Source organism: Chiloscyllium plagiosum, chromosome 5, assembly GCF_004010195.1.
Source record: "Chiloscyllium plagiosum isolate BGI_BamShark_2017 chromosome 5, ASM401019v2, whole genome shotgun sequence".
Classification (NCBI taxonomy): Eukaryota; Metazoa; Chordata; class Chondrichthyes; order Orectolobiformes; family Hemiscylliidae; genus Chiloscyllium; species Chiloscyllium plagiosum.
This window is the reverse complement of record NC_057714.1, coordinates 17,443,508-17,469,244: the sequence shown is the minus strand read 5'-3', so window position 1 is coordinate 17,469,244 and position 25,737 is coordinate 17,443,508. Positions and strand designations below refer to the sequence as shown.

The 25,737-nt window shown below is 40.6% G+C and overlaps 1 protein-coding gene across 3 annotated transcripts; it reads right to left on the bottom strand.

The window, feature by feature from the left end:
• Positions 1–15,948: 15,948 nt before the first annotated feature.
• Positions 15,949–25,497, bottom strand: mrpl36 (mitochondrial ribosomal protein L36). Of its 3 annotated transcripts, none has more exons than XM_043689655.1 (2): positions 25,154–25,407; positions 15,949–16,420 (listed from the first exon to the last, which is right to left on the bottom strand). In XM_043689655.1, exons 1-2 carry the CDS (start codon positions 25,257–25,259, stop codon positions 16,062–16,064), a joined length of 465 nt encoding a protein of 154 aa, XP_043545590.1. In that variant the 5' UTR covers positions 25,260–25,407; the 3' UTR covers positions 15,949–16,061. The 3 variants fall into 3 exon arrangements, 2 of the variants coding, with proteins under 2 accessions (XP_043545590.1, XP_043545589.1); XM_043689654.1 differs by lacking the exon at positions 25,154–25,407 and adding an exon at positions 24,873–25,147; XR_006311650.1 differs by lacking the exon at positions 15,949–16,420 and adding an exon at positions 22,980–23,398 and having other exon boundaries at positions 25,154–25,497.
• Positions 25,498–25,737: the final 240 nt, after the last annotated feature.

The following is a 25,737-nucleotide window of genomic DNA, read 5'->3' as shown; positions in this document are numbered from 1 at the left end:
CACCAAATTACCAAAAGGATGTGAATGCTTTGGAGAGGGTACAGAGGAGGTTCACTAGGATGTTGCCTGGTATGGAGGGCGCTAGCTATGAAGAGAGGTTGAATAGATTAGGATTATTTTCATTAGAAAGATGGAGGTTGAGGGGGGGGGAATCTGACTGAGGTCTACAAATTCATGAGAGGAATAGGCAGAGTGGATAGCAAGATGTTTTTTCCCCAGAGTAGAGGACTCAATTATGAGGGGTCATGAGTTCAAGGTAAGAGGGGAAACGTTTAAAGGAGACATGCGTGGAATGTTCTTTATGCAGAGGGTGGTGGGTGCCTGGAATGGGCTGCCAGTGGAGGTGGTTGAGGTGGACACGTTAGCATCATTAGAGATGTATCTAGACAGATACATGAATGGGCAGGGAGCAGAGGGATACAGAAAATAGGTGATGGGTTGAGAGAGGATCTGGATTGGCGTAGGCTTGGAGGGCCAAAGGACCTGTTCCTGTGCTGTAATGTTCTTTGTTCTTTGTATGGAATTTCATTTCTGTGTAACTTTTCCTTTAAAGATAGAAAAGTGTAGTGACAGCCACCCATGGTCATTTGTGTATGCACAAATTTAAGAAAGCCAGAATAAACCAGTTTCCCTTGGGTGTTAGAACTCCATGTGTATGCTCCAGTGTTTCTGCACTGCAAAAATATCACAGGTTTGTACTTCAATTTTCATATATAGATTCGCTAATAACAGTGGAAAACAGTGACATCACCTGTGGACATGTGTGTGCCATAATAATTATCATCTTCTGTTCAGTTCTCACCACAGTACATCCTGCACCCAACAGATCTGATTTGCAGCCAATCTATTATCTTATATTGACAGAGGGATGCTGACAGAGGTTGTCAAACAGTTTGGAAATTCCAGAGATTGTGAAGGATCACTGGACACGAAATGTTGAGTCCACTTTCTCTCCACAGATGCTGCCAGACCTGCTGAGTTTATCAGCAATTTCTGATTTTGTTTAAGCGTCAGCCATGTTGCCCTGGGATAATGTCATGTATACTTCAGACCAGGTATTAGTGGTGGATTTTCTTTTCTTTGAGAATCAGAGAAAGTACATTTCAGTCAGTCTCTCATATGAAAGACCGTGTGGGGATCCATATGGGCAAAAAGGAATAGACAGCTGTTCACTATCCTTTAAAAGTGAACATCCAGGATTGGTGTGGTCGAAGAGTTATGGAGGCAATGGTTTGGTTAGGTTACAAGAAGCTTTTATGAACATACACACGAGCATATGAATTAGGAGCAGATGCAACTCTTCTTCATTGCTTAATCATGAGCTGTCTCAATACAATTCAGGTTTATTAAAATTATACAGGAGAAAAAACAAACAACTGGAAATAATAAATACATTTTCAATGTTTTTTATTATTAGTTTTCTTAAGGAATGGATTTTGGCACAGAGCTATGGTTAAGTGCTGTGTTTAATAATTCAGAATTTGCACAGATTTGACAAAAAGATTACAGACTGCAGACATCTGGAGGGTGTTTATGAAAGGCAGGTATTGAAACTATAAGTCATGACGATCAGGAACAATGGAGGGTTCAAGAGTAATAATAACTTGTATTTAAATAATAATGCAGAAAAAAAGCCCCAGCGCACTTTGCAGGACAAAAGTTTTAAGATCCGTAAATTTTAAGAAAGATATTAAAAGAGAGTGGAATAATTTATGGAGGGAATTCAAATGTGGATTTTAAGCAACTGAAAATATGACTGCCAATCCAGAATATACAAATCCAAACTTGGAAGCAGCAATTTTGAGCATGATTGGGTGTTTGTGAGCCAGTGGTTGTAGAGTTGCAAGATGCCACAGAGATAGGAGGGATGAGGACTTCAAAGGATTTCAAGTTAAGGATGAAAATTTTAAATTTAAAGTTTTTGTTGACGGGAAATCATTGAATGTCAGTGAGCAGGACAATGTTGGATGGTGTTCACTACCATACACATCTCCTCTGATACTGAAGCAGTCTATGTTCAAATGCAACAAACCTGGACAATATCTAGGCCTGGGCTGAAAAGTGACAAGTAATACTTGTGCCATATAAATGCAAGTCAATGATCATCTCGAATAAGAATCACCACCCTTTGACATTCAATGGTGTTATCATCACTGAATCCCTCACTATCAACTAGACATGCCACATAAAGATAATGGCTACAAGAACAGGTCAAAGACTTGGAATACTGCATATTGCTAGGAGTAACTCACCTCCTGACTCACCAAGTCCTATCCATTAACTACAAGGCACAGGTGTGATGGAATGCTCCCCGCTTGCCTGGATGAGTACAGCTTGACAACATCCAAGACAAAGCAGCCCACTTGATTGACATCATATCCTCAAACATCTACTGCCACCGTCACTGATGCCCAGTAGCAGTGTGTTTACAATTTACAAGATGCACTGTAGAAATTCACCAATGATCCTAAGCCAAAAGCTGCCAAACCCTGACCAACCTCATCAAGAAGGACAAGGGCAGCAGATAGAGTCATAACTCACATCTACCGCTCTGCCCTCATCAATCCTCTTTGTTACTTCTTCAAAAAACTCAATCAGGTTTGTGAGACATGATTTACCACACACAAAGCCATGTTGACTTTCCCTAATCAGTCCTTGCCTTTCCAAATTCATGCAAATCCTGTCCCTCAGGATTCCATCCAACAATTTGCCCACCACCGATGTCAGGCTCACCGGTCTATAGATCCCTGGCTTTTCCTTACCACCTTTTTTAAATAGTGGCACTGCATTAGCCAACTTCCAGTCTCCCGGCACCTCAGTTGTGACTATCGATGATACAAATATCTCAGCAAGGGGCCCAGCAATCACTTCCCTAATTTCCCACAGAGTTCTTGGGTACACCGGATCAGATCCTGGGGATTTATCCACTTTTATACGTTTCAAAACATCCAGCACTTCCTCCTCTTTAATGTGGACATTTTTCAAGCTGTCACCTTCTATTTCCTCACATTCGATATCTTCCATGTCCTTCTCCACAGTAAACACGGATGCAAAATACTCCTATGGCTCTACACAAAGGCTGCCTTGCTGATCTTTGGGGGGCCCTATTCTCTCCCCAGTTACACTTTTGTCCTAAATGTATTTATAAAAACCCTTTGGATTCTCCTTAACCCTATTTACCAAAGCTATCTCATGTCCCCTTTTTGGCATCCTGACTTCCCTTTTGAGTATACTCCGACTGCCATTATACCCTTCTAAGGATTCACTCAATCTATCCTGTCTATATCTGACATACGCTTCTTTCTTTATCTTAACCAAAACCTCAATTTCTTTAGTCATCCAGCATTCCCTATACCTACCAGCCTTTCCTTTCACCCTAGAAGGAGCATACTTTCTCTGGACTCTCATTATCCCATTTCTGAAGGCTTCCCATTTTCCAGCCATCCCTGTACCTGCGAACATCTGCCCCCAATCAGCATTTGAAAGTTCTTGCCTAATACCGTCAAAATTGGCCTTTCTCCAATTCAGAACTTCAACTTTTAGATCCAGCCTATCCTTTTCCATTGCTAGTTTAAAACTAATTGAATTATGGTCGCTGGCGCCAAAGTGTTCCCCCACTGGACCTCAGTCTCCTGCCCTGCCTTATTTGCCAAGAGTGGGTCAAGTTTTGCACCTTACTCTAGTAGGTACATCCACATACTGAATCAGAAAATTATCTTGTACACACTTAAATCCCTCTCCATCTAAACTCTTACACTATGGCAGTCCCAGTCTATGTTTGAAAAGTTAAAATCCCCTACCATAACCACCCTATTATTCTTACAGATAACTGAAATCTCCTTACAAATTTGTTTCTCAATTTCCCACTGACTATTAGGGGTCTATAATACAATCCCAATAAGGTGATCATCCCTTTCTTATTTCTCAGTGAGGATCTGTACTGTTTCGATCTTCGCTGACTGCAAGTGGTGAAAGCATCAGGGTCAATGAACTAGTGAGGGGGTGGGGGACAGGAGTTTGCTTACCAGCCCCTAGTAACTTCTCCTTTTGTTTCTGTTGGTATTTTGTTCGGGCACATTCATTTTTGAGGACTTCAATAGATTTCATGGCATCAGCAATGGTTAGTTCAATTCCCAATTTAGTGGCAGTGTGCTGCCATGAACATAAAACTGATTCTTTATGAGTTTCATCACAATATTGTCTCCACAGTCTAATTAGTTCCTTTGTCTTGGAATTCTTCTTCCTTTGCCAAATCATTTGCTGGGCTGATTTGATCAATTGAATACTTTTATGGCCACCAGTGGCCACTGCTCATCACCCAATGCTTTATTTAGATGACAGAAAGTTTTCGAAGGTCTTTGGATTTTTCCTGAAACTTCTCACAAATTTTTACTAATGGTGAAGACGGATCTTCCATCTTATCTATGTGATTACCCATCTTTAAACAAACTTCCTTATCTCACAGAACAATTTAAATGCCAATTTAAATAATGCCTTTCCAACTAAATTGGAGTATCTCAGCTTTGAGAGGTTCACGACTCTCTCTCTCTTTTTCAGATCCGTTTCTCAAGTCTGTCCTTAGGTGTCATTCTCTCCCCTTTTTTATAGAGATCTCTTCATCCTTCCCTTGCCGAGACCGATCCTTTCGGGCTGGACTAGAAAATAGACAGCGAGGGGTCAGGTCAGACACAAGTTGAATGAAGAGGAAAACCAAATGTATATAAAATACTCACGTCTGGCCGGCTGTATTCCTCAACTCTCAACAGCGAAGGACAGAAGTCTCTTACACTGCTGTCCACAATCTGTCCGTGCCGAACCAAGAGTCACGGCACCAAAATGAAGATCTACGAACCCTCAAGAGGGGCCTCTTGGTTCGAGATCGGTCAAAAGAATCACTAGGTTTGTTTAAAGCAAGGTACTAGTTTAATAAAATAAGGCAGCCAGGCGCAGATTTGTCCAGCAACACAGAGGTTAAAAGCTTCTATGTCCCATGGAGAAATGGCGCAAAAACATTTGAAACTTACACATTATTTATATTTTTTTTAAGAAATAGTACAGCCTTAATTACAAGAAAGGCCAATCACATATAATATGGTGACATGATTTACAGCAAGTTAATCCAATGATATTTCCTGGGAAAGGATTCTTAATTACAAGAAAAGTCCAATCAACTGGAATATGGTAACATGACTGAAGTCAGGCTAATCCAATGGTATTCTTTGGAAAAGATATCATATTTACGTAAATTGTCATGCCATGTATCAGTTCAAGGTTAATTCAAATGGTCAATTAATGTGTCAGTATTCATTTTATGAAAACTCTATTGTCCTCTTATCTTTGAATTTCAACTTAATTCTGCAAAGCAGCAGTACAGGTTCACAGGCCATTTTATAGTATTCTTTTAAATCGAGAAACCATTTTGTGGTAAATAAAAATCTATATATACTTGTTGCCTAAATTCAAATTTTAGATCCTCATCAGTTCCACCCAAATAACTTCCCTGGATGTATTCCCAAGAATAGCCTCCCTAAGTACAGCAGTAATGCTATCCCTTATCAAAAACGCCACTCACCCTCCTCTCTTTGCCTCCTTTCTATTGCATTTGTATCCTGGAACATTAAGCTGCCAGTCCTGTCCATCCCTGAGCCATTTTTCTGTAATTGCTTTGATATCCCAGTTCCATGTTCCCAACCATGCCCTGAGTTCATCTGCCTTCCCTGTTAGGCCTCTTGCATTAAATAAATGCAGTTTAATTTATCAGTCCTACCTTGTCCCTGCCTGCCCTGACTGTTTGACTCGTTCCCTTTCCTAACTATACCAGTCTCAGATTGATGTCTTTCCTCACTACTTCCCTGGGTCCCAACCATCTCCCGCCACCCACCCCACCAATCTTACTAATTTAAATCCTCCCAAGCAGCTCTAGCAAATTTCCCTGTCACTTTATTTGTGCCCTTCCACTTCAGGTGCAATCCATCTTTCTTAAACAGGTCACTTCTACCCCAGAAGAGATTCCAATGATCTAAAAATGTGAACACTTCTCTCCTGCACCAGCAACTCAGCCACACATTCATCTGCTCTATTCTCCTATTTCACCCTCAGTAGCTCATAGCACCGGGAGTAATCCAGATATTACTACCCTCGAATACCACCTTTTTAAATTCCTGCCTGTCTATATTCTCCCTTCAGAATCTCATCCTTTTCCCTTCCTCTGTCATTGGTTCCAATGTGTACAATGACCTCCTGGTTTGTTCCTCTCCCCTTTGAGAACATCTCTGAGATATCCTTGATCCTGGCACCAGGGAGGCATTCTGATTTTTCGCTGCTGGCCGCAGAAACGTCTGTCTGTGTCTCTGACTAGAGAATCCCCTATCACAATCGATCGCTTGGAACCCAACATACCCTTCATTACATTAGAGCCTGTCTCATTTCCAGAAATGTGGTTGTTCATGCTACATTCCCCTGAGAGTCCATAACACCTACGATTTCCAAGACAGCATACTTGTTTGAAATGACAATAGCCACAGAAGACTCTGGCACTACCTGCCTACCTCTTCTAACTTTCCTAGAGTTAACCCATCTATCTGACACTATCTGTGACTTTTCTCCCTTCCTATAACTGCCATCCATTGCAACCCGAGTTCCTGTAAATTCTTCATTGCCTCGAACTACCGCTCCAACCAATCCATTCAATCTGATAGGATTCGCAAGCAAAGACACTTCCTGCAGACATAATCCTCAGTAACATATAAACACTCCCTAAATTCCCTCATCTGACAAGAAGAGCATATCACTCTACTGAAGGCCATCTTTGCTCCTTCAAAATCTACAGACCCAGAAAATAGCATTGTCGTTTTGCTCTAAAAAAAAGTTTTCCAGGCTAACTTAGTACTTACGGTTTATATTTTTAAAATTAAATCAAGAGACAGATTTCAATCTGCACATTTTTGGATTGTGGATAGAAAGCAGAGCACCCAGCGGAAACCCATGCAGACATTGGGGAGAATGTGCGAACTCCACACCGACAGTGTCGCTCGAGACTGGAATTGAACCTGGCTCCCTGGTGCTGTGAGGTAGCATTGCTAACTACTGAGCTACTGTGCCACCATAGAAGCCCCCTATTCTTCCACTGATTCTTAGACTAATCCCCAACCCAACTGCCACCCTAACTCCTCACCCTCCCGTTTGCCACTATGTCCTCTTCTACCCATCCTTTTGCCTCTCTACCACCTTCCCTATTCTCCGCCGCTTCTCAAATCAGCTTTGGAACTTTTAAACTGTGGCCGACTTACTGGAATATGGCACTTACTGCCATAAAACATGGACATGGTTTCTACAAAGACTCTCTATGCAGCACTCTGGAAGGATTACTGCACAGCATTCATTATGAAGGATCATGCATCCAATGCTGTGATACCAAACATCATGGGTAAAGTTTTGTCTAATCAGGGTCAGGAATAGGGATTCTGCCCTAGATTGAAAGATTTGGGCAATATTAAAATTCAGGTTTAGGGAAAATGTAGCAAATAACAACAAAATAACTGAGAAAAAGTGTTGCAGTCGCGACAAAAAGGAGCAATAAGTTAAAATGCACATTAAAAATATCTGAGCATAAAGGCAGCTCAGGGTTGATAGCCCAATTAAAATTCCTTTGTACAGTAGATATGTAAACACATTCAGTAAGAAATAAAAGCAACAAATTAAGCACACAAACTTTGTTTAGAGAGAGTTTTAAAGGCTATCACAAAAAAACTAGCTCCATGCTGGGAATGACTGGGAGGTAAATAACTGTATTTCAGGTAAAGGCCTTTAGAAAGGACAGGGAAACTGGGAAGGAAGGAGGAAGAACAATATTAACAAGGGTTACAACTGCAACATGAGAAAGTGGGCAAGTCAGAAAGAATGAGAAGGCAATAAAATGCTTATTCATAGAATTAAGGAGCTGAATACAAGTTCTTGGATGAAGTAATAAAGTGGCAGGATATGTAAATGAAGAAATTAATGAATCTAATCATTACAATGGGATGCCTCAGTTGGGTTTTCAAATGCCAGCAAGAACAAGAACATGTTCAAGCTCGATCTATAAAGGGTGTCTGGAGATTATCAGTGGATTCCCCAGGCCTCTGGAATGCGATTTTCAAAGGGAGGGTGAAGTGGGGAAGGAGAGGGTGGCGCATTCAATTAACTACTTGTTGAGCTTAATGATGAGTCCATTAGCAGTTTTCTGAGGAGCAGATTTAATTTTTCAGCTAGTAGGCATGTGGTACATGAAGCGTCTGGGTACATTAGGATGCAGTTCACATGAACACGGTGATAAGGGCTAATGGAGGTGATGGTTTGGATCTTTAAGAAATGGAGAATAATGCTCAATTACTCAACCAGCATTGGCACGAGAAAGCTCTAGTTACTATTGCTGAGAGGAAAGAGTTATGGAACTCCTAATGGGGTCACGGAACAGCAGGCATTACTTGGGCAGAAGTTGGAGAACGAAGCTCTTGAAAATGAATGGACATGAGCTAAGTGGGTTGAAATGGAGCAGGCTATTTGAAATTGAGCAGAGTAGCAAGGAGGAGTATCTATAGATACATCACTTTTGGTCAGAAGGTCAAAAGAACAGTGAGAGGCTGCAAGGAATAGCAGGTGCTTTCCAACACATCAGGTGCATTGTTCAAGAGTCAGAAACCTCTGTATTTCAGGGTTGCAATCAGGGAGAGGTGACATCTCTTCAGATAAATGGACGCTGGTACTCTGGTTCACACAGGAGCATCCCAGCATTTTATTCACTGAATGTGTAAAACAACTTTCATCAGAAAGACAATTCCTACAAAACACAAGCATCTGATTATTTCAAACAAAATCAGAAATTGCAGGAAGAACTCCACAGTCTGGCAGGAGGAGGATCACTGGGACTTGATATGTTAACTCTGCTTTCTTTACACAGATGTTGCCAGACCTGCTGAGCTTTTCCAGCAATTTCTGATTTTGTTCATGATGTTTAGCATCTGCAGTTCTTTGGTTTTTCATATGATTATTACGATCTTCACACAATTACATTGGGAACGTTGATTCTATTGACATCAATTCTCCTACTTCACAGATTAAGGAAACACATAAAAGCCAATAAACCTTCACTTACCCTTTATACCCCATCTGATTTACTAAATCAAACTTCAACATGAGAATGGTCTAATTGATTCCGTAAGCAATTATTGTAGGAGAAACAAATGACCAAACAAATATTGAAAACTTTGCCTGGGTGAGCAACTGATTGCAACTAATGGCATTGTGCCTTGCATTCTTGTAAGGCTCCTGCAAGGTGTTTTTCTGTGACTAAGCAAAGATGAAGGCAGCCTACTCTTTATTGAGATGTTCTTGGTTTTGATTCTCATTTCAGTTTCTGCATGTGTGGACTTGGAGGGGGTGGTCTTACTCACAGAATCAGATAGCATGGAGTGATGATACATGTGGTCCTGAAGGATACATCAATATCTTTGTCTACCTCAGAATTTACATGGCACTCTTGAATGCCAGTTGAAGCCAACAGCTAGAACACTGCTGACATCCACTCTGAACGTCTGTCATTCATAACACTAAATGGTCACTGTTACAATCTCATTGTCAATACACTGCTCCTGCATCCACTGAGTGCTACAGTTTATAGTTCATGAAAAGGTTAATCACTCTCTCAATGGAGGAGCTCATATACTCAAATCTCTGAGGCTTTAAGGAGCACAGAGTACATGGACTCCTTTCTCATCTTCCCAGAGCTTCATAACACCTCAGAGATCTCTGAAATTGGAGATATTATCGTGTTCTGTGATGATTCCCCTTGCTGTGACAACAGAGATCCAGAGTTTTTGATGAACGGAGCACATCTCTGTCTTCCATTTTCCAAGGGAAAGGCACTGAGCTGATTCTGTTTCACTCTTCTCCTAATCTTGATTCAGGCTAAACTGAGATGTATCTGCACTGGTCAATGTACTGAGCATGTGCAGATCGTGCAGATTCGAAGAGTCTTCCCCCACCATTGAGGTTGGAGAAATGAATGATCTATTTTGACCATCTTGCTATTTAATGGTGTTTGAGGGTGTTCAAGTACAGGTTGTCTGTCACTATTTACTTCACACTTGAGAATTCAGAACTAACGCAAGTTCCAATTTTATTGTAGATTAATTTACAAACTGAGAACGGTAAATCAAAATGCACTTATCTCAAAATCATGAAATCTTGTGGGTTTATTCTCTTAGTAGTATCTGGGAACTTTAAGAATAAAAAAGAATGACTGGTTCCTGACCAGCTCATAGCATAAATTTAGCAGTCTTGTCAGGGACTGTAACATAATTGAAAACTAAAACGGTTTACATAAAGGAAAAGAAACATGAGCGATCCAGTCACCTTGGGGAGACACAAAGAGCAGAAAATGATTATAAAGCAAATATTGAAAGTTACAAATATGTAAAAAGACTTACAGCTGATATAAAGGAGGGTGGCACAGTGGTTAGCACTGCTGCCTCACAGCGCCAGAGACTGGGTTCAATTCCCACCTCAGGCAACTGTCTGTGTGGAGTTTGCACATTCTCCCTGTGTTTGCTTCCACAATCCAAAAATGTGCATGTTAGGTGAATTGACCATGCTAAATTGCCTGTAGTATTGGGTGTGGGTCGGTGTGGACTTGTTGGGCTGAAGGGCCTGTTTCCACACTGTAAGTAATCTAATCTAATTTTTAACAAAAAATAGACAGTAATATGGTCATATATTTGATACTGTCTTTGGAAATCAAAAAAGAATGCATATAGTAGCTTTTATAAGATTGGCCTTTACAGTAGAGAACAGGGATAAAATACCATAATTTCAGTGAGAGCAAATTAAATCAGACAATGGAACTAACTAAATTCGATACAACAGTTTATAAAAAAAGTAAATAAGAAACTAATGAGATTATAGAAAATCCCAAGATTGTAGGTCAGCCATGATCATTCTGAATGATGGAACAGGTTTGAGTATAAATGGCTGACTCCTATTCTGATGCTGTAGGACCAAATGGTGGACATGCCAGGAAAAACAAATGAAGAAATTGTTGATGCGTTAGCCATTGCCTTATAAAACATACTGAATTCAGGAATTATCCCCTTGGATAAGAAAACTGCCAATCATGCCAGTAATTAAGGAGGAGAAAACCTAGGAAATGATAGACTTACTAATGTCAATCATGGGAACTTATATAAGTCTACATTATGGACAGAATGACTGAACGTAAGCTATGTCCAATTTGAATGATTGTATTTTTGTAGAAACTGAAATGGTAGATAATTGAGTGGCAGTTAATTATACCCATGAATGTTATGAATATGTACTTCTAAAAGGCATTTAACAAAGGTTTTATGAAAGGGACTTAATAACTTTGGCTCAGATCTTCCAATTCTCTGCATTTTAGGTGAAAGTGAGGACTGCAGATGCTGGTGAATCAGTCGGAAAGGGTGGCACTGAAAAAGCACAGCAGGTCAGGCAGCATCCGAGGAGCAGGACAGTCGAGGTTTCAGCGTAAGTCCTTCATCAGGATTCTAGGTGCCTGGGCGTAGACACAATTTAAGCATCAGTACCCCAAGCTGCGGATCTAGGTGGTTCAAACACACAATTGCCCTGCTCTCTGAGACTCTCGGGCCGAGTTGCAGTTGGAGGTATCCCATTGGTTCTGATTTATTTATCCAGACAGTGCTACCCAGGAAATGCTAGACAAAAAAAATTATATCCTAACTCTGTGGTAACAATACAACTGAAGCCCCAATCATGCACACTGGCACTACTCGCACCCACTCAACTGATCAGGCTGATCATCCAAACACTCTGCACCCAACCCCATTTTAACTAGTCCCTGGCCTGACCAGTTCCTCTCATCTACATTATCCAGTTATCCATTTACTTTACCCATCCTACCCATTCACTAATATTGTCATTGGACATTCAGACTAGCAACGTGACAGCAAGTTAAATGAAAACTCTTCTGCACTGACTTACTTCTCTGCTTTCTTCATGGATTCCTGCAGAGGGAGTACTTCTGCATTACAAATCAGATATCAGGCCTTTTTAAATTTATTAAGATTCCTATAAGTGAATAGTTTCCTGTCTGATCAGTGGGAGTGCAGCAGTTCTAATGGTCAGTGGAAGATCTGGGTCAGTATTTACCTGGAAACTTACTGCTGTAAAATGTTCCAATATCCTTTATCTCAAAGATGGATTCTAAGGACCATCTACAAAACACACTGCAGAAATTCACCAAAGATCTTTAGATAGCACCTTTCAAACCCCAAACCACTGCCATCAAGATGTACAAGGGCAGTTGCTGTATGGGAACATCACCAACTGCAAGTTTTCTTCCAAGCTACCTAACATCCAAACTTGGAAATATATCACATTCCTTCAGTGTCATTGAGTCAAAATCCTGAAATTTCTTCTCTAATGGCATCGTGGGTCTACCTGCAGCTCATCACTATCTTCTCAAGGGCAACTGGAGACAAGCAATAGGTGCTGGCCTAGCCAGAAACACACATGTCCCACAGATGAATTAAAAAAAAAACTTAAGTAGGAAATGAGTATATTTCAACAGAGGGTCAAGGATGGAATTCCAAAGTTTAATCCCTTGACAGCTGAAAACATAGCCATCAACGGTGTTGCAGTTATAATCCTGGTTGCTCAAGATGACAAATGGAGTAGCACAAATAAAGTGGGAGGGTCATGGACTGGATGAGATTAGAGACAGTTTGAGCGTGGGAAAGTCAGCCAGATAGCATTGTAATAAGCCAAGGAGCGACTAAGGATTAGGGTGCATCGGGTTGAAGACAACCTATTGGCTTAAATAGAGAATTCTTAAGGATGTCAGAGATATAAAGTAGAGGGAATGGAAATTATATTCAAATTAGCACAATGGTTTGAGTGGTTTTGCAAGGCATCCAGCTTCTCACTATATTTCTAAATGGAGAGAGAGTCATTTGTCAACAGCAAGCTTAGACAGCCAGTTAGGTGGCATAGCCCTCGAGATGGAAGTAGAAGTCGCAAAGGAACTTTGAAATAAGGCATAATTGGTAAATAAAACTTGAATACAGTAAACAGATTACCAGTTTGGTTCAAATATACATTAAAATAAATAATATTTTCTAAACAGAAGATTACTAAAATGCCACAAGGTTAAATGTGCTAAATTATAAGTACAGATTTCATTGGCAAAGTTCAAATCCCCTTGGAATATAGATAGATATGGGGTGAGCTACTTGAAGTGTTTACCATGATAAAAGAGTCAATAGGCAAACCATCTCCTTTCGTGGGGAGGTCAAGAATAAGGCAAAACCATTAGAGCTAAGCCATTCAACAGTGAAGAAAAAAAAAGCATTTTGTCTGCAAGTTGTAATTGAAATGTGGAACACAATCATCCAAAGAGTTGTTGAGGCTAAATTGAGTTTTTGTTTGTTAGCATGCATGTAAAAAACAGAATATTTTTAACTATGACTTTCATTTTCATGTACACTGGGAAAATCAAGTTGACAAATTAAGAATTCATACACTGTATTCAGGGAAGTTTCCCTAAGACAATGTTGCGATTTGGCTATTTTGTATCTGATAATCTGGAATAAGGCAAGTTGAATAAATCAGAATAAAAAGATCTCATTGGGAAGTGACCATGACATGGTAAAATTTAGCATTCAGCTTGAGAATGGGAAACTTGGGTGTAATCTGCTGTGCTATAATCTATAGTGCCATCATGTCATTGAATGGATCAGATCAATAAAGCCAAATAGTCTAGTTCTACTTCTCATTCCTGATGAAGAGCTTTTGCCCGAAACATCGATTCTCCTACTCCTTGGATACTGCCTGACCCGCTGTGCTTTTCCAGTGCCACACTCTCGACTATAATCTCCAGCATCTGGAGTCCTCACTTTCGCCTAGCTCTATTTCTGTCTTATAGTATTAAGCATTACCAATCATGGAAATAACAGGAGACAAAAGAAATAGGAGCCAAGGCGATTTGGCTCTCTGTGCCTTTGCCATTTGATAAGATCATGAGCTGATTACAGCCTAATTTCGACTTTCCAATCTAGGTCCTATGTAACCTGATTTCCCTTCTCATCAATTATCTTAAAATTTAAAATAATTCAATTTGTGGACCAGAATTCTACAGGCTACTGACCCTCAGTAAAAGACTCCTCTCAATTATAAATGGGAAACCTTTTTTTTTAAATTGTGTCTCCAGTGCAAATCCATCCTCTTGGCAGTCACCTTTTCACATTCCCTCAGGATCTTTTAGAGATCAATAAGAACACTTCATTCTTTTATACTCTGGCAGTACGAACACAACCTGTCCAATGTTTCCCATAAGCTAACCTTGAAAAGCAACTAAGATGCCGCATTTAGTTTCAGAAGCTAATTGATTTCACTCTCTGGCATCCAGAGGAAATTAATCCAACCTTTTTGAATGCTTATTCATTAAGTATTTACCGGCCAGAAATAGCGCATATTCTCAATATTTCTATAGACGTAAGGTAGAAAAGTGATGATTCCTCCAAGCCTAACAACCTCTTGATGTCTTTTGTCTCAACCGGCATGCGAAGACTGTATAGTTGGACACTGAACGCATGGTTTTTGAATTGCTGCCTGAGAATTTTTTAAAAATCAATGTCGAGCATAGGGAGGCTAGATGATAGTATTATTGCATCCAGCCAGAAAGTAATAGGTTCAAACAGCCCTGCCATGAATTGAATAAATAAGGAAAGCTAATATTTTCAGAAATGTTGTCTGTGGATGAATCATTAAACTGAGATCTCACTTACTCCTTCACATGGAGTAAGTTACAACCTTCCAAATTCATACATGCTTCATTACTAAGACTGCCTACTTCTACCTTTACACACTGACCCAGACTTGGCTCTTCTGCTGTTGAAGCTCTCTTCCATGCTAAAGTTAATTTTTGACTCCTCAATTGCATGGTCTTCAGGGGAGTTACTCTATACAAAACCTTTACATGTAATTCAGCTGCTCAAATCTTAACTCGCAACAAGACTCATTCACACATCATCCCTTCAAGATGTACACTGATTCATTGTCCATCAATATCTCAATTGTAAAATCTGCAAGCTAATTTTTAAATACTTCAATCAATGCTCCCTCTAACGTCGCCGCAATGGGAAACTAACCAGTGTGCTGATGAAGGGCTTCCACATTCAGAAGCCACTGGCACTCAAGGGCCTCGGAGATTCACTTAGAATAAAAAGATTTACAGAAACATTGGGCCTCATCTATTCCTATCTCTCCAGTCTCATCCGCCCACAGAAACCTTACTGACCTTTGTGCTCCTCTGATCCTGGCCTCATGTCAAACCCAAGTTTTAATCACTCTACCTGTGGCTCCAGGCTTGAGGGTGCCTTGGCTGTAAATACACCCCCTTAGATATCTCCATATTTCCACCTTGCTTTCTTCAAGATTGTCCTTTTTATATAAATGCCATTTCTCACACTACCTTTTTCCATGACTTAGTGTAATTTTGGTTCATAAAGTTTTTAATCACATCCCTTGGGGTGGAAGCAGGCAGTGTTGGTAATGAAGCACGTATGAATTTAGAAGGCTGTAAGTTACTCCATGTGAAGGAGGAAATGAGACCTCAGTTTAATGGTCCTTCCACAGACAACACCACTGAAAACATTAGGTTTCCTTATTTGCTCAATTCATGGAGGGGCTGCTTGAAACTATGGTTTTCTGGCTGAGGCAATTATACTATCAACTGGCCTCCTTATACTCTACATTTGATTTTTTTAATTCTCAGGCAGTGACTACTTTTTTTGATTTGCAGCATTTGAAACTCTGTCCCTTTTGCAAAGACATTAATAATATAGCATTAATAGTTCAGAATTTAACATTCAAAAATGTGAAAATTCTCCATAAAATCAAAATCTGTACATCTAATAATTCTGATTCCAAAGAATAATTTTTATTTATTGATATCATTAATGGCAAGTACTAAATTATACACATTAGTTTTAATAAATCACAACATGGAAATTAAAGTTCAACTTTTCAGGTTAGCCCTGCCTCTGTTTGTGCCTGGGATGAGACTTGCAGTACACATATAATCGCCCCCGTCTACGCACAAAGAAACAATCCTTGCATCGCTTCTTTAAAGAAGTCTTAGTTTTCATTCCTGCAAGACCCTGTACAGTTTGCAGTTGGCATGGTTGAAGAAACGGCATGGCAGCAAATCTCGCTGTCTTGAAGGGATCTGGCCCAATTTTGGGCTTCATTGTGACAACCATACTCAAAGGCTTATGTGTCACCAAACAGACCGATGGCCTACAGAGGATTGAACACTTGCTCAACTGCCACAGAGGCTTGTTGATCACCTGGAGCAGATTCTTCACAAGAAAGGCCATCCTGTTCACACCTACAATGAAAAAGACATGTTAAGATGATTGCGACATTTTGTTCGATATTAATTTTACTCCAGGAATTACAAATACGTTACTAAAGTCATACAAAATAAATGAATTGAAAAGCCAAATAATCTAATTAGTCAGTTTGACAAGAAAGTTTTGGTTTGCTTATATATTGATCAATGTGTGGCATAGTAATTCATTATTTGTGCAAAACTCATTTATATCACTACTTGTTCTGTTATTATTAGTACACAAGTTATTTTCCCCCCAAAATGCTACCCAAGTATAATGCACACTCAATTTGATTTACTTAGCATTAGATATTGAGTCAAGGGTTAATTACAAATGATATTATTAAAGCATTCATCACTGCAAATGCAGTCAGATGCAAAATAAGTCTGCTGTTCTGACAAGGAAGGTACCAGCTTTGATAGTAACAGTCGTCTTAGAATTGGCATCAGCATTTGAGGAGGGTTAAAGATGAAATCATCAGTGACGGCTCCTGGACACATTAAGATCTGCAACTCACAAAGCTCCCCATCATATCGGAGGAAGCCAAAAAAAGAGCTATTCACTTTAATCTCTTTGACACTTCACGATCCATAGCCTTACAGCTTATGGTACTCCAAATGCAAACTACTTTTTTTTTCCTCTTCCCCCAAACACAATGAGGGTTTCTGTCTTTACCAGGTGGTGATTTCCAGAGCCTGCACGGGTGAAAAATTCAATTGCCCTCCAATTCTTCTGTTAATTACTTTAAACTAACTTCCTGGTTATTCACGTTATAATTCCCTTAATTTAATATATCTCCCTCCTCAAATGCGAATAAGCTAGGCTAATTCTTTTGTGCTGTTAACATTCTCGACACTTGACACAACCCTAAATTTTATCTTTGTATTTTTAATCACAAGTACATTAAATGACTAGAACTGCATATTGTACTCCAATTGTAGCTCAACTAGTTTTACATAGTTTGAGAAATAACATCCCTGCTCTTCAATTTCACCTCAGCATCATACTGACCAGGTTTCCTCAACCGAACTAAGCCTGCATATGGCCTACATCACACTAAACCTTTCCTACTCACATACCCATCCAAATGTCTTTTAAAATTGGTAATTGTACCTGTCTCTACCACTTTCTCTGGTCATTCGATCCAAACACGCACCACCTTCTGTATGAAAACGTTGCCCTTCAGGTACCTATTAAATCTGTACCCCCCTCACCTTAAACTTATGCCCTCTAGTTTTGGATTCCCCTACTCTGGAACAAAAAACCTTAGCTATGCCCCTCATGATCTTATAAAGCTGTACGGTCACTCTTCAGGCTTCAAAGTTCCAGGGTAAAAAGTGCCAGCCTGTCCTTATAATTCAAACTCTCCAATTACAGCAGCATCCATGTAATTTTTTTTTCTGCATCTCTCCAATTTAACAACATCTTTCCTGTAACAGGACAACCAGAATTATCCACAGTATTCCAAGAGTGACCTTACCAACATCGTGGACAGCTGCAACATGATATCTCAAATCCTATGCTCAATATCTAATAAAAGGAATATCCAATGTACCTACTGAACGATGTTATTTACCTGTCTTGACACCTATAGGGATATTGACACCAACTTCAGGATCTCTCTATTCCTCAGCGCCCTATCATTCATTATATATTCCCTTGTGGGTCTTCACATTTAAACATTTCTCCAGGCTGAATTTCACTTGTCACCTTTCTATCAGCAGTCTCTCTTTGCTGTCTCGCGCTTTCATCCTCATTATCAACAACACACCCATTTTTTAAATGATCTACAAACTTCAATATTCCCCCGCTTTACCCACACCTGACGATCACCTTTTACTTACTGCCACTGATCCAATTTTGGATGCAGCTTGCCATCTGCCCTTGGACTCTTACTTTTCTGACTAGTCTGCCATATTGAATCTTGTCAAACATTTTATTATAGTTTATGGACATCAACTGTTTTACCCTCAAACTTTTTTTTGTCAGTTTCTCTAAAGGTCCATGCAAGTTAAACACTTTTCCTTAACAAATCCACATTGACCATTTTTGTTTAATCATTAGAATTAGAATCTCTAGTGTATAAACAGACCATTTGGCCACAAGTCCACACTGACACTCTAAAGAATAACCCACCCATTCCCCTACACTTCCCCCAACTAATGTAGCTAGCCTATTTATCCTGAACACTATGGGTAATTTAGCATGGCCAATTCATCTAACCTGCACATCTTTGGATTGTGGGAGGAAACCGGAGCACCCGGAGGAAACCCATGCAGGCCCGGGAGAATGTGCAAACTCCACAGACAGTCGTCAGAGGTTGGAATCGAACCTGGGACCCTGGTGCTGTGAGGCAACAGTGCTAATGATTGAGCCACTGTGCCGCCCTTTGTAACTTTATTGTCCTTCAAAACTATTTCCCATAAAGTGACCAACAAAATTAGGCCAACAGGCTTTTAATTACTCTTCCTTTTTTAAAGGAAGTAGATTAAAATCTTATTTTACAAAACTATGTTTCTAACGTAGGATTTGCAAAATGAAGATAAGAGTCTGTTATGTTTTCCCTTACTTCTGTTTGCAGCCTGGAATAGAATTTATTCAGACCTACACTATTCATCCACTTGTAAATACTTATATTCTTAATCATATTGAAATATACAAGATTCTTAGGGAACGTGACAGGGTCGATGTAAAAATATTGATTCTTCTTGTGAGAAAGTCTAGGGCCACAAGGCATAACCTCAAAATAAGGGCTTAAGGATATAAGAACCAGGAGGAGTAGGCCATTTGGCCCTTTGAGCCCACTCCGCCATTCAATGTCATCATGGCTGATCTTTTTGTGGACCCAGCTCCACTTACCTGCCCTCTCACCATGATCGTTAATTCGTTTACTGCTCAAAAAGTTTTTTTAGCTTTAAAAATATTCAATGAGGAAGCCTCAAATCACTTCACTGGGCAGGGAACTCCAGATTCCCAACCCTCTAGGTGAGCAGGTTCCTTCTCAATTAGTCCTAAATCTGCTCTGCCAGTGGAAATATCCTCGCTGCTTCTGTCTGGTCTATTTTAATAATTTTATATGTTTCAATAAGATCTCCCCATTCTTCGAATTTCCAATGCATATAATTCCAGTCAGTCTCTCCTCATAAGCCAATCCACTCAACTCCAGAATCAACGTAATGAACCTCCTCTGCATCCCCTCCAGTGCCAGTACGTCCTCTCTCAGGTAAGGAGACCAAAACTGCATGCAGCACTCCAGGTGTGACCTCACCAGTGCCCCATATGGTTGCAACATATCCTCCCTTGCTTTTAAAATCAATCCCTTTAGCAATTAAGGACAAATTTCTGTTGCCTTCTTAATTATCTGTAAACCAACCTTCTGTGATTTAAGCACACCCAGGTCCCTCTGCATAGAAACATGGTGGAATTTTTTACCATTCAAATAATACTCCATTTTACTATTATTCCTTGCAAAATGGATGATTTCATTTTGTTGTGGTTCTGTTCGCCGAGCTGGAAGTTTTTGTTGCAAACGTTTCGTCCCCTGGCTAGGCGACATCATCAGTGCTTGGGAGACTCCTGTGAAGCGCTTCTTTGATGTTTCTCCGGTGTTTATAGTGGTCTGTCCCTGCCGCTTCCGGTTGTCAGTTTCAGCTGTCCGCTGTAGTGGTTGGTATATTGGGTCCAACACTAACTCCCCCTCCCACTCCGCCAAAGACATCCAGGTCCTTGGCCTCCTCCATCGCCAGACCATGGCAACACGACGCCTGGAGGAAGAGCACCTCATCTTCTGCCTAGGAACCCTCCAGCCACAAGGGATCAATGCAGATTTCTCCAGCTTCATTTCCCTTCCTCCCACCTTATCTCAGTCTCAACCCTCGGACTCAGCACCGCCTTCTTGACCTGCAATCTTCTTCTCGACCTCTCCGCCCCCAACCCCTCTCCGGCCTATCAGCCTCACCTTAAGCTCCTTCCACCCATCGCATTCCCAACGCCCCTCCTCCCTACCTTTTATCTTAGCCTGCTTGGCACACCCTCCTCATTCCTGAAGAAGGGCTTATGCCCGAAACGTTGATTCTCCTGCTCCTTTGATGCTGCCTGACCTGCTGCGCTTTACCTAGAAATCCAGTAAAATTAGTTAAGGATGACCTGCCTTTCATGAACCCATGCAGTGTTTGTCCTATGGGACGATTTCTATTTAGATGTCTTGCTATTTCTTCTTCCCTAATAAATTCAAACATTAAAAACAGTAGCACCACATTTGCTGTTTTCTGATCTGCTGGAACTGCCAGAGTCCAGCTAATTTTGGAAAATTACTACAAGTGCATTTGCTATTTCTCCTGCTGTCACTTTTAGTATCCTGCAATGCATTCCATCAGGGCCAGCAGACTTGTCGACCTTTAGTTCTATTAGCATGCCCAATGTTACCTCTTTCATGATAATGTCAGTTTCTAGGTCCTCATCTATCTTGGTCTCATCAATTACTGGCATGTTATTCATGTACTCCACCGTGAATACGGACACAAAATACCTGCACATTTTAGATCGAGATAAGGAATTTCTCCTCTGAAAGCAGTGAATCTGTGAAATTCTTTACCACTGAAGGCTGCTGAGGCTGGGTCATTAAGTATATTCAAGGTAGAGATAAACAGATCTTTGATCAGTAAGAAAATCAAGAGAAAGGATAGTAACATGGAGTTTTGGACGATGAGATCAGCCATGATTAAATTGAATGGCAGAGCAGATACAATGGGCTGAATGGTCTACTTCTGCTCCTACATCTTATTCCCTCTTTTACATGCTTATCCCCTAATACACCTGCCCAATTACAATAAGTGTATTACCCCACTTCTGTAAAAACAGGTGAAATCTATTCATTACAGGACTTTACTTCAGGTATAATCCCAATGTAGGTAGTTTTACTATTGTTCCAAACAAATTCCAGACCATTACTTTGGATTTTTGTTCCAATATGACAGGATCAATGAATTACTGTAGAGTGAAGGCACCTCAAGGTGGCTTTGATCAAAATAGGTCTAAACTTTACATTCAGTTTGAAATGGAGAATGGGTGGAAGACTAGTACTTTAAACTTAAGTAAGGGCTGCTCCATGTACATTAAAACTGAGCTAACTGAAGTGAACTGGTGTATTAATCTAAGAGAGAGATCAATAGTAAAGCAGGGCCGGTCATTTAAAGCGATATTTTGGAATACTCGCAATAAGTACATCCCTGCTAAGAAGAAAAATCCCAAAGGGAGGACTCACTAACTATAGTTAATTGATGAAGTTAAGGAAAGCATCAAACTTAAGGATAAAGATATAATTGTAACAGGAACGGCCAGTCAAAACACAGAGTACAGGTCGTTCTTCTATAACATGCGTTTCGTCAACATGATTTGGCTGTAATGCAATTGGTGAATCGGGGAATGAGTTTTTTTAAAAACATGAACTCCAATTTCGTTTCCTTCCGATTACCTTTAGTCCACTCTCGGTGTTTACTTCTGGAAACTCTTGTGGATCCGTATGTTACCTCATCGCAAAATTACCTCCAGTCTCCACAAACGCTCCAGATCAGACCACTGCTCTCTCTGTACTCTCCTCCACTCCCAACAACCTTCCCTATTGGTGTCACTTCCTTCAGAACCCCCTCGTCTCCAGCTTCCCGAAACCTCTTCCCACTATTGTAAACCTCCTGATTTCTGCACCATCCTCTTCTGGTTAAATCTTCCTTATCTTGTTAACCTCCTCTAGTCCCTACAACACTCTCAAACTGTGAAACCTCTTCAAGTCCCTACAATCCTCCCGACCTCCATAACCGCCTCCACCACCATGGACCCTCACAATTACTAAAGCCTTTATTTGGATTTTTTTTCTCTCTCATTACTTTTAAATGGCAGTTTTGAGAGATACAGGAATTGGTTTCCAAGTGGCAAGAATGAAACCTTTATCTTTAACCCTGACCCATGCAAAGGAGTTTCATGGATTCTGTTATTCTCTACAGACTGTCACTCAGACGTTTGCATAACCATGGATGTGGAGTACAGACAGGCATGACCTGCACTGTAACTCAGCAAACTCTGAAATCCCCTTAATGATTAAATTTATTGTATTACTTCATTAGAATATATGATTTTAACATTTACTTAGACTGTGCTACCATTTGTGTTAGGCTAACTACCATTGTCATTTCAATTTTTACTGATAGTTTTGGTGGCTCGCCCCAACCCTGTTTTCCACATAGGCTCCATTTATTTCTATTGCATGATTTTCTATAACATGCAGTCGCACAAGAACACAAACTACATTATAGCAGAACAGACCGTATGACAGAGAACTAAAAGATTATCGAGACAAAAAGAATGAGCAAGAGAGGAAGCTAGCTAGTAGCTTAAAAATCAACGGCTACAGTTTCTCGAGATACAAAGGCACCAAAACTGCACCGCTCTGGAGAATAAGAATGAGAGGCTTCAGTTACAGAGGGCATTGGTGAGGCTACATCTCAAATACTGTGTGCAGTTTTGGTATCCTTATTGAAGGATGGATGTAAATGCATTAGAGACTGTTCAGAGAAGGTTTATTACATTGACAACTGGAGCGAGCAGGTTACCTTAGGAAACGTTAGACAGGTTTTTTTTTAAAATCAGAGTTTACAAGCGAAGGGTATTTGACTGAACTTTATAAGAACCTGAATAGTCTTGACCAGGTAGATATGCAAAAAAAAGTTACTCTACAGGATCAGTCCAGGACTAGGGGAGTCGAAAAGTGTGGTGCTGGAAAAGCACAGCCAGTCAGACAACATGCGAGAAGCAGAAGAGTCGACATTTTCGGTCGACATTTTAAAATTAGGGGAGTGCCCTTTTAGAAGAGATGAATAGAACAAATTAGGAAGTGTTCCACCTTAGGATAAAACAAAAAATTGCAGGTGCTGGAGATCCAAACAGAAATTGCTGGCGAAACTCGGTGTGGCTGGCAGCATCTATGAGAAAAAAAGCAGAGTTAAATGTTTTGAGCACAGTGACTCTTCAACAGAAACAGATTCAAAACATTAACTTCCCAAAGATGGTGTCAGACCTGCTGGTTTCACCAGTAGTTTTTGTAGCATTTGAGGATATAATCAGGCCAAGTCAAAGCAGGCTCACATGCATCCAGTTTTTGGAGTACAATGTGCTCTTTATGCAAATTCAAAATATTAAATCAAACTCCAAACCTGATAACTCAAAATGACTCATTTCTATTTAGTTCTATGTCTGAGAATGAGAATGTATGGGGGTGTGATGATGCAGTGGTTGCGTTACTGGACGAGTAGCCACAGTAGTCCCATGCATATAAAGAATATTCTAAAGGAAAGAAGTTCAAATCCCATTGTGGAAATTGAAGAATTTGAATGAACTGATTAAGCAGTTGGAAATTAATAAAATTGCAGTATAAGTGATAATGATAAACCAGTTTGATTTCCATGTCTTTTAGTGACAGGTTCCATACGAAAGTGAACTTGACTATAAAGTGGCCTAGCAAGCAAAGGTGACGACCAACTATCTTATAATGGACAGGCAATAACAGTCATTCACACAAAGCACTTTTTAAAAAAGTAAAATACACTGGGTCCTAGAGATCTGAAACAAAACTGGAAAGTGCTGAAGAAACTCCGTTCTGACAGCATCAGCGGAGAGATAAAAAAGATTTAATGTTTGAAATCTCTTCAGTGAATAACTTTCCAAATAGTTATTGCACTCAAAATACTAAGTCAGTTTCTCAAACTTCTCTCTCTCTACAGATGCTGCCAGATCTGAATTTGTCCAGCACTGTGTTTCTTCTTTAAAATTTTGGTTGCCATATAGGGTCAGGTCTGAAGGCAGAGTACATTTGCAGCTAAACACCACATTCAGATAGCATGGCCAAAGCATACCATAACAAAATTAATTAATATTTGAAATCCTGTGCATACACATTAGCTGCAACAGCTCATAACAAGCATAATATTCAAAGTAATTTGTTGAAGCGGAGTACTTAACAGACATTGCAGCATTCAACACAACAGTTTCAGATTTACAGCATATGCTGTAAAAAGTGTGGTGCTGGAAAAGCACAGCAGGTCAGACAACATGCAAGAAGCAGAAGAGTTGACATTTCGGGCACGGTTTTAAAATTAGGGGAGCACCCTTTTAGGAAACATGAATAGAATAAATTATGAAGTGTTCCACCTGAGGATTAAACAAAAAAAATGCAGGTACTGGAGATCCAAAACAAAAACAGAAATTGCTGGCAAAACTCAGCATGTCTGGCAGCACCTATGAGAAAAAAAAAGAGTTAAATGTTTCAAGCACAGTGACTCTTTAACAGAAACAGACTCAAAACATTAACTTCTCAAAGATGGTGTCAGACCTGCTGATTTCACCAACAGTTTTTGTACCATCTGAGGGTACAATCAGGCCAAGTCAAAGCAGGTTCACATGCATCCAGTTTCGCCCTGATGAAGGGCTTATGCCCGGAACGTCGATTCTCCTGCTGCTCGGATACTGTCTGACCTGCTGTGCTTTTCCGGCGCCACACTCTCGATTCCGATCTGCAGTCCTCACTTTCTCCGAGCATGTGTGCATCAAAGAGTTTGAAGAGCTTTCCGATACCGACCCTAAATTCATGTTGCAGTCTCCTTGGCCCGCTCACAATGTAATTTTTTTTGGTGCCTGTTACCATATTCACATAAATACGAGGTTCGGTTTCAGTTGCTTACTTTTAGGGAGTAAAATTCCAATGTTCTCCAACCCTTGGCTCAGGATCAGTTTAAGGTTCTTTGCAGCATGTGTTGCACTAAGCTCGGAGGACTTAGGGTTGAGCATAAACTCAACAAACTACCTCCATTACCTTTACGTTCTTCCCGAATATTCTACAACTTCCAGAGACACGAAGATAACCCAGGAAGCATAATGCACGCCCTACTACCCCTGCGTCGCCGCTCGCTTTCACTTCCGGCGCTCCCAGACTGGCGCTTGCGCAGTGTGCGCTCTTGACCTGAGGGACGCTGGGAGAACCAAAACCCACTTCCGCTCCCCGCCCGCGTGACCCTCCGACGGAATGTCACTGAAGACCAAACGTTTTGGGCCGCACTTTCAGACACTGCGGAGCATGCGCACTATTCCCCTCTTGGGACGCTGGGAGAACCAAAACCCACTTCCGCTCCCCGCCCGCGTGACCCTCCGACGGAATGTCACTGAAGACCAAACGTTTTGGGCCGCACTTTCAGACACTGCGGAGCATGCGCACTATTCCCCTCTTGGGGGGAGTGAATCAACGGCCGGGGGGGGGAGTGAATCAACG